The sequence below is a fragment of the Triticum urartu genome, unplaced genomic scaffold, assembly GCF_003073215.2.
Source record: "Triticum urartu cultivar G1812 unplaced genomic scaffold, Tu2.1 TuUngrouped_contig_2849, whole genome shotgun sequence".
NCBI classification, from domain to species: Eukaryota; Viridiplantae; Streptophyta; class Magnoliopsida; order Poales; family Poaceae; genus Triticum; species Triticum urartu.
The window spans coordinates 20,840-30,678 of NW_024113350.1; the positions used below are offsets into that span (position 1 = coordinate 20,840).

The window sequence follows — 9,839 nt, forward strand, 5'->3', positions numbered from 1 at the left end:
ATGTCATCCAAAGTTCATCGAGCAAACCCACAAACACTGGACTACCACCGAACTTATCCCATAGCTTTGTCAAGTCTTCTCTTTGAAATGGAGGGTGTTACAGTGTTGATTGTTGGTGCTGGGCCAGCAGGCCTCGCAACGGTAGCATGCCTTAGCCAATTCTCAATTCCTTATGCCATCGTCGAGCGCGAGAGCTGTAGCGCGTCACTCTGGCGCAACCGCGCGTATGATCGCCTCAAGCTGCATCTCGCAAAGGAGTTCTGTGAGTTGCCACACATGTCATACCCTGTAGATGCACCAACGTACATACCAAAAACCTTGTTTGTGAAGTACTTGGATGACTATGTTGAGGGTTTCAACATTCAACCAAAGTATCTCACTAGCGTGGAGACATCCACATATGAAAATGATGAAAAATGTTGGTCCATTGTGGCAAAGGACATGTCAAAGTGCACCACAGTCAAGTTCACGGCGAAGTTTCTTGTTGTGGCAAGTGGTGAGAATAGTGCAGAGAATATTCCAATGTTCCCTGGACTGGAAAACTTTCCAGGTGATGTTATCCACTCCTCAAGCTACAAGTCAGGCAAGAGCTACTCTGGCAAGAATGTATTGGTCATTGGATCTGGCAACTCCGGGATGGAAATTGCTTATGACCTTGCGACCCATGGTGCCAACACATCGATTGTTATACGAAGCCCGGTACGTACATGCACTATATATTTTCATTGGATGCATGAACGCAAACTCTTAGTATAGTTATTAATAGAATAGATGCAATTTTTAGTGTTATTACTAATAGGAAGTATTTCACATAGAAAAAGAGATGGACTGTTTTATATCACACAAAAACAACTGAAAGACTAGAGGAACCACATGACAAAAATTTATTTCTTGAAAGAAGAAATTCTATTTTTATAGTGCATACTTCAAAAGAGGTGTGACATGTTTTGTGGTTGCAGATTCATGTAATGACAAAGGAATTAATTCGTTTGGGGATGACACTTGCTCACCGTCTTCCATTGAATCTAGTGGATAAACTCCTTGTGATGGTAGCGTATTTAATATTTGGAGACCTGTCACAGCATGGCATCACAAGGCCAAAAATGGGTCCAATGACCCTCAAATCAGAAACAGGCCGATCTGCAGTAATTGATGTTGGGACTATTGGATTGATCAAAAAAGTCATCATCAAAGTAAGTATATCCTTGACATGGCATAAATTTATAACATATGTTGATTTGATATGCCAAGTTATCAATGTATTTTTTAGTCTCCTAAAGGTTCAAGGGAGCATTAGTAAGATCAAGGGCAACATAATTAAATTTCAATGCAGTAAAAGAATGTCATTTGATGCAATTGTGTTTGCAACTATATACAAAAGCACGGCAAATATGTGGCTCAATGTGACGCCCGGATAATTAGGCTACAGTAATCCCACGTTAATGATGCCACGTCACCACAATTACTGTTGTTAATCTCGTGTTAGTTCAAAATCGATTCGAAATTCAAACTTAAAATAAAGTCAAACGGTAAAGGTTTTCAAATATTAAAACTAAAATGTTGGGGTATTGCCAAATAATGCATAGGTAATTATTGTGGAGAAACCACAATTTTATAAAAGGTTTAAATGCACTTAAATGATTAAAACAAGTAGGTAAAACTATTAATAAATGTCTTTGAATGTTATAAAATACTAAACTATTTTGATCAGGGGTAAAACTTTCTGTGAAAGTAGTTGGAATTGTAACTCTATTTTAGTATGGGTTTTACTTTTTGTAAAACTATAAATTATTAAATAAATAAAAGAAAGCAGAAAAGAAAAAGTAAAAATAAAACAAAACAAAAAAGAAAAAAAAGCCCCCTGGCCAACTGGGCCAGACGGCCCAGCTCACCGACCAGGCCGGCCCACCTGGCCCAGCCGGCCGAACCGCCCCTGCCTTATCCCCACGAGGGGGAAACCCTAACCCATAACCCCCACTCCCCATTCCCTCGCCCCCATTCGCTCCCCCCGATCTGGATCGGGGGAAACGGCGCCCCGACCGCCGCCTCTCCCTACGCCCCGTCGTCGGCAGGCGCCGCCCGTCTCCGCCGGCGCCTCCTCGTCGCCTCCCCACACCGCCTCCTCAACCCTCCTCCCGACCGACCTCCTAGCGCCTCTGCTTCCTCCTCGGCGCCGCCCCGCCATCGCCGCCTCGACCCCGACTCCGTCGCCCGAAGCCGTCCCGGACGCCGCCGGACTTCCCCGTCTACGCGCGTCGTCCCCGTCCACCTCCTCGTTCCCCCGCTGCCCGAACCCCTGCAGCACCCCTGTGAGCCGCCGCCTCCCTCCTCACTCCCTCTCTCCCGTTGACCCCTCCACCGCGCATCGCGGCCGCGGTCACCGCCTCCGCGGCCCCCTCCCCGTGCGCACCCAGCGCCGCGCTCGCGCCCCCTGCCTCACCGTGTGGACGCGCCCGACATCGGCCTTGCGCCGTTCGCGCCCGCGTCGCGCGGCCGTTAGCCGTCCATCGCGCATGTGCACCGCCCGCGCTCACCCCGTCTCGCTGTGCTGCCGCTCGCGGCCGTGCTCGCCGCGCGCCCTCCACCACGGCCCTCCGCTCCCTTGTCGGAGCTCGCGATCGCTGCTGCTGCAGTGGTTGCTCCTCCAGCCCCTCGTCGCGCCGCTGCACTACTTCCCTGCTGCTCCGCCCGGTGGCGGCCCGCCGGAGCTCCACGCCGGAGCGCCGGCACTCGGTCCCGCCAGCCGCTCCACAGCGCCCTCCCGGGCAAAGCACCCGCACACCCGCAGCGCCCCTGCGCCTGTAACCTGCTAGCACCGGCGCCCGCTTTGGGCCCTATGACGAACGGGGCCCACGCCCTGAACAAAATAAAATAAAAATAGTAATAATAATAATAATAAAATTAATTAATTAATTATCTAAATAATTAACTTAATTAATCCTGTTTAGTTAGCTAATTAACTTAATTAACCTGTGTTAGTTAACCTAATAACCAATTAGTCTTTTAATCTGTTAGGTTAGTAAAACGGTGTATGAAAAGGGGGCCCCACCCCCTGTTGACTAGTCAAAGTTTGACTGGTCAACTGGGACCCCTTGGACCCACATGGCAGCCCCTCTGGTACACTTATGTGTACCCAGAGCTGGGTGCACCTAGCAATTCACATTTATTTCGAATTAAATTAATCTGATAATTTTAGAAAATGAATTAAACCTTTTAAAAATTAATATAAAATAAACCGTAGCTTGGAAGGAAAATGTTTGTACATGAAAGTTGCTCAGAACGACGAGACGAATCCGGATACGCAGCCCGTTCGTCCGCCACGCATCCCTAGCATAGCGAACACGCAACTTTCCCCTTCCGGTTCATTTGTCCGAAAACGCGAAACACTGGGGATATTTTCCCGGATGTTTCCCCCCTTCACCGGTACCACCTCTTACCGCGTTAGGGCACCCCTAGCACCGCTACTTGTCATGTCATGCATTGTCATGCCTTTGTTTGCATTATATTTATTGTTTCTTCCCCCTCTTCTCTCGCTAGACACAGAGACCGACGCCGCTGCTACCCAGTACGACTACGGTGTTGACGACCCCTCCTTCTTGCCAGAGCAACCAGGCAAGCCCCCCCCTGATCACCAGATATCGCCTACTCTTCTCTATACTACTTGCATTAGAGTAGCGTAGCATGTTACTGCTTTTCGATAATCCTATCCTGATGTATAGCCTGTCCTTGCTATTACTGTTGTTACCTTTATCTGCAATCCTAAGGCTTAGTATAGGATGCTAGTTTATCATCAGTGGCCCTACAATCTTGTCTGTCTGCCATGCTATACTATCGGGCCGTGATCACTCGGGAGGTGATCACGGGTATGTACTATATACTTTATACATGATACATGTGGTGACTAAAGTCGGGTTGGATCGAGGAGTACCCGCGGTTGATTCACGAATTGGGGGCTGGGAGGACATACTTTCCCGACATCCCTCTGTGTGGATCTTTGTGGCAAAGCGACAGGGCAGGTTGTAACCACCTAGGAGAGAGGTGGGACTGGCCCTGGTCGGCGTTCGCGGTTATTTCATAATAACACGCTTAACGAGATCTTGGTATTTGATTTGAGTCTGGCTACTGGCCTATACGCACTAACCATCTACGCGGGGGCGGTTATGGGCACTCGACGTCGTGGTATCAGCCGAAGCCTTCGTGACGTCAGCGACTGAGCGGCGCGCGCCGGATTGGACTGGAACGCCTGCTAGGCTAGGTCTGCTTCCGGCCGCCCTCGCAACATGCAGGTGTGCAATGGGCGATGGGCCCAGACCCCTGCGCCATAGGATTTAGACCGACGTGCTAACCTCTCTGTTGTGCCTAGGTAGGGCCGCGACGTGTTGATCTTCCGAGGCCGGGAATGACCCAGGAAAGTGTGTCCGGCCAAATGGGATTGAGCGTGTTGGGTTATGTGGTGCACCCCTGCAGGGAAGTTAATCTATTCGAATAGCTGTGATCTTCGGTAACAGGACGACTTGGAGTTGTACCTTGACCTTATGACAACTAGAACCAGATACTTAATAAAACTCACCCTTCCAAGTGCCAGATACAACCGGTGGTCGCTCTCTCACAGGGCGGCGAGGAGAGGATCATTGGTTAGGATTATGCTATGCGATGCTACTTGGTGAACTTACCATCTACTCTCTTCTCCTGCTGCAAGATGGAGGTTACCAGAAGCGTAGTCTTCGATAGGACTATCTATCCCCCTCTTATTCCGGCATTCTGTAGTTCAGTCCACATATGATACCCTCATTCCATTTGATACCAATGCATACATATGTAGTGTAGCTCCTTGCTTGCGATTACTTTGGATGAGTACTCACGGTTGATTTGCTCCCTCTTTTCCCCCTTTCTATACCCGATTGCTGCGACCAGACGTTGGAGCCCAGGAGCCAGGCGCCACCGTCGACGACGACTACTACTACTCGGGAGGTGCCTACTACTACGTGCAGCCCGCTGACGACAACCAGGAGTAGTTTAGGAGGATCCTAGGCATGAGGCCTGCGCCTCTTTCGATCTGTATCCCAGTTTGTGCTAGCCTTCTTAAGGCAAACTTGTTTAACTTATGTCTGTACTCAGATATTGTTGCTTCCGCTGACTCGTCTATGATCGAGCTCTTGTATTCGAGCCCCCGAGGCCCCTGGCTTGTAATATGATGCTTGTATGACTTATTTTATTTGTAGAGTTGTGTTGTGATATCTTCCCGTGTGTCCCTGATCTTGATCGTACACGTTTGCGTGTATGATTAGTGTATGATCGAATCGGGGGCGTCACAAGTTGGTATTAGAGCCGAGTGCCTGTAGGAATCCCCCTTCCACAATCCTTTGCCGAAGTTGAGTCTAGTGGATGAAAACTATTTTGCTAACATGGTTGTGCGGCCCATGGGCCCATGTCGCCATTGGGTGGTATTAGGGTCTTTTATTTCCCGACCTATACTCTGGGACTTTGATCTCTCTTCTATTCGGGTTAAATGATTTTACTAAAACTAACTCTAGGTTCTCATAACTACTTTCTCCCAGAGAGCCCCTCACCCCAGATGATTGCTTGGTGCACCGAAGGATTCCAAAGATACTCTCCGAGGTTTTCCCGAGACCCTTGTGCCCACCGACTTTATAACCCCCTACCACCGTTATACCCTTATAGATAACTACCTACAATTGTCATTCATACCTTCATTCTCAGTTGCTCTTGTTATTACAAGATGCCCTAAATTGCTCTCTGTTGTTCCGGAAATCCTTTAAGCTTACTGCCTTGCAGTTCTTTACCACATGAATACCCCTATTGAAAGTTCCTCGCACTTATTGAGTATCCGTTCATCCCCAGTGGTTCGTATGCTTCGTAAGATACTATGAAATACTATCCGACCTTCTGAGCATCCTCTTTGAACTATTGCTCTGCAAATACTTGTATGCTTACATTATGGATGCTCCCATATCACTAGCAATATTCACTAGTATCTTTTGACACTGTCATTTTGATCCTATTGATTCAACATGTGTGCGAATGCACACAATCATCAATCGACCCTTCTAAATTATCTTTCCAACTCAGGCATCATTTTAAGGATGAGCTGGATTTCGACCAATCAAATTGCCATCGATTGTACCCCTAAGGCTACTAAACTTATCCATCCCTAATCAGAGCATTGCTTATGACCCCTTGTCTTGGAATTCATAATTCCTTTGCATTTGAGCTTTGAGTTAGTGAATGTTTCTACAATATGACCTCATTGCATTCTTTCTTCCTCTGGTTGAGTACCGATGCTCACATCAGATCCCTTGTGGACCACCAGAACCTTTGTCGGATTTTAACCGACCGTGTCCTTCATATTGAATAACCTTGTGAGCCTTTCTATGGGTAAATAATGCCTTTGGTAAATTGTATTCTCTGCTTTGTGAACCATGCTCTACTTTCGAGGTTGTACTATTTACTCTGAAGTTTGTGGTATATGTTCCTAAGATGCCCTGATGGGTTGAACCTATGCCTTCCCTAATCCGTGTGAACCCAAAAGATTTCACGGGTCATAATTATCTGTTATTGCACCAGGTAAAAATTTCAACAACTATTGTCATTTTCGAAATATGAGAGGTGAATGAAAGGTTATGCGTTGAACAAGTGGGAGTCGACCTTGAACCCTGTGTTCATGCCCATGGACCCGATGTATACCTTATCATGGAAGCTTCTCTTAAAATAATTATCTCCTTGTTATAAGTTCAGCTTGTATCTGTGGACGTGGTTCCGGCCATGTTTCTCCTTGATTCCATTTCTCGTGCAAGTTTGAGCACTTGTCTTCTGCAGAGCATTACTCTAGTTCAACCTCTACTTTGATCTATCGTCGAGTATTACCTCCTGGTATCTCGAGATTATCATGGAACCGCATAACTTCTTACGAGTTCTTCATCAAGTGCTACATTCTCATTGATTCCAATTTTCACGGGCTCTGAGTTATTAAACACTCAAAGACACCAATAACTGACTCAAGTACGCATCGTGATTAATCAGCTCTTGGTAACCTTCATTACTTACGAGTTTGAACTCGATCACGTCATCCCTAGCCTGCTTGGCTATATCCTTGTCGTGCCAATTTTAACTGTGCTACCTGGTCCTTCTTCCCGGAGCAAAAATTTCGATGGTGAGCTAATCTTACGTCGATCTTCCTCGTCATATCAATTGTCCTTGAACAACAAGCTTGATTTCAAGTTTGTGTCGTACCTATGGTTTCAATAACTTTTCGCTTCATCATTTCGTTAACTTGGTGTCATCGCCAATCGATTACATCTTCATGAAATCTCTCAACAACTTTGTCGTGATCATCATCAACATTTTGACCCCTTCCAGGATATCAATTGAATTCATGATGAGAAGTACCACCCTTGTCCTCGATGATTTGTGTTATCATCGACCACTTTATTGCCTTCCGTTTAACACAAACTTGTTCGTGTTTCATGATATACCTTGAGATCCTTGCTATCCAGCATTTGTTCTTTACCTTGGAGTATTACCATCTTTTATGTCAAGAGTGTCGTGATAATTTCACCTACTCCTGAGCATTCTTGATACATGTAATACTTATCACCATCACCATTCCTTCTTGGTCCTTGTGTTGTTCCTAACCGGAATACCGACAAATGAACTATGATGTGTGAATTCAAAACTTTTAGCAACCCTATTGCTTTGAACCAATGTTTAATTGTGTATGTTTTCCTCGAGCATACATCTTTATATCATTTTGATTTGACAAATGTTATCTCCTTGTTCACCTAATTGGGGAGATCCATCTCTTGAAAATCTCGATGGATTGACACTGAGTCCATCAGCCACCCCCTCATCCTCTCCTTGGGTTAATGATGAACTCATGATTCGGGACTTACTTCCATAGTTCATTTCCCGAAAATCTTACAATGTCATCTCGTCAATTGCGTTGCACCTTTTCTTTCTCAGGCATCTTGAGTCTGAAGTATCCTGACACCAATCAGACCTGAATCTCGGCCAGGTATGATGGTTGGAACATATTTCCAAGTGTTATAACATTGGTCTTTAACCCGATAAGGTGATGTCATCCAAACACACCTGCTCGGAGGGCCTATTGTAATAGTTTCCTTTCTAGCAAGGTTAGTCATTCTTCGATGAGTAATTTGTAAGACTTATTCTATGAGTTGTTTTCGATGGATTCCTTGTGTATCCAAAGTCTGATCTTTACCCAATGACCATGTCAATGATATCTCGAAGCTTGTCTGTGGTACTCCGATTTTCAACGAGAACATTTGAAGCTCAATGCTAATTGTTTCCTGCTCAATTACCCAAGCACCACTGTATGGGTAATGTCATGAAATTCCTCTCCCCTTAACTAAGTGATTTTCTACCTTCTATCCGGTCTTGGATATCATACCCTGCTTGTTCTTGGGAAGGATATGGCCCTGAAATATGTGTTTAAACACATTTTCCTTTCCATTGTTCTGTTTAATCTAATAATCACATTTTCCTTTCCATTGTTTTGTTTAACCTTCTTGAGGTTTATATGATCTAAGCAGTAATACGTCATTGCTTTTATAAGCACCTCAGTGTACAACTCTATTAGTAAGAACATGTTACTATTGTTGATGACATTCCGGTAGCCGCCGATGGACGAGAACTTTGCCTATTGGTCCGTCTCGTTCAACGAGCAGGAAAATGGTTCTCTTCGTCCCTCTCCCTTGGTACCGATGTTGTTGCCGACATAACTGACAGGCTATCCTCTGACATGCCTTGCTTACATGATCGTGCAAGATGTCACCGCCCTTCCTACTTTTAACCTACATGGTGGGCCAATAACCCACAGTTCCACAGGATCGAAACCTAACTCTCTTGTACACCCCCGGTTTCCAAAGTTATTCCTCACGCGTGACCTCGTACGTAATTCATGAGCCACCCTCCGAGAGATCATCAATCCTGGTACCAGACATAATACTTATTCCCGTTGCTTTGAACCCCTTTCACATGTTGTTTCCGGCATCGAACGATTACCTACCCCCTTGAAACTTCTTAGGGTACCTCCTTACTTTACTCTCGATATTTTCTTAAGTTTCAATTCGAGAGATACTTATGCTTCTTCCCCTGAGTTAACCGTCTGATGCTCAATCCTGTTAGAATCCGTCCTTATAGAGTTTTCCCTTCCTACCCTTTCGTAAGTAGGTGAAGATCCTGAAGGAGGGACGACAACTTCATCATGATGATCTGAAGCAGAGAAATGAAGACATCAGCGCTATGGATCGACCACTTCAAGAAGAGCAAGCAAGACCGAGAATATACGTTAGGATTTCGTAACCAGACCTTTCCCCTTATTCCACCTCTTAAATCTCGGGACGAGATTTCTTTTAGTGGAGGAGAATTGTGACGCCCGGATAATTGAGCTACAGTAACCCTCTACTAATGATGCCATGCTGCCTCTGACACTGTAGTTAATCTCGGGTTAGCTCAAAAACCGGTTCAAAATTCAAATTCAAAATCAAGGCAAACAACAAAAGTTTTGAATCTTTAAAACTAAAATGTTCGGGTTGTGCCAATTAATTCATACATAATTGTGATGAAGAAAAACCCACTTTCATAAAATGTTTAAATAATCTAAGATGGATAAAACAGTAACAAAACAATTAGTTAAATGCCTTTAGCAATAACTAAAATATTAGAATATTTTATTTAGTTGCCCAAACTTATGTGACACTAGCCTATTTATTAACACTAAATTAGGGACTATTTTTATAGTTTATATTAATAAAATGAGAGAGGAACTTGAGCTAAAACAGTAAAAGAAAATAGATAAA

The 9,839-nt window shown here is 45.0% G+C and overlaps 1 protein-coding gene across 1 annotated transcript; it reads left to right on the forward strand.

Annotated features, from left to right (window-relative positions):
* LOC125527070 (probable indole-3-pyruvate monooxygenase YUCCA10) lies at nucleotides 1-1,418 on the forward strand. The gene is made up of 3 exons (XM_048691640.1): nucleotides 1-699; nucleotides 960-1,193; nucleotides 1,281-1,418. The coding sequence occupies exons 1-3, from the start codon at nucleotides 1-3 to the stop codon at nucleotides 1,416-1,418; spliced, it is 1,071 nt and encodes a 356-aa protein (XP_048547597.1).
* The last annotated feature ends 8,421 nt before the right edge of the window (nucleotides 1,419-9,839 follow it).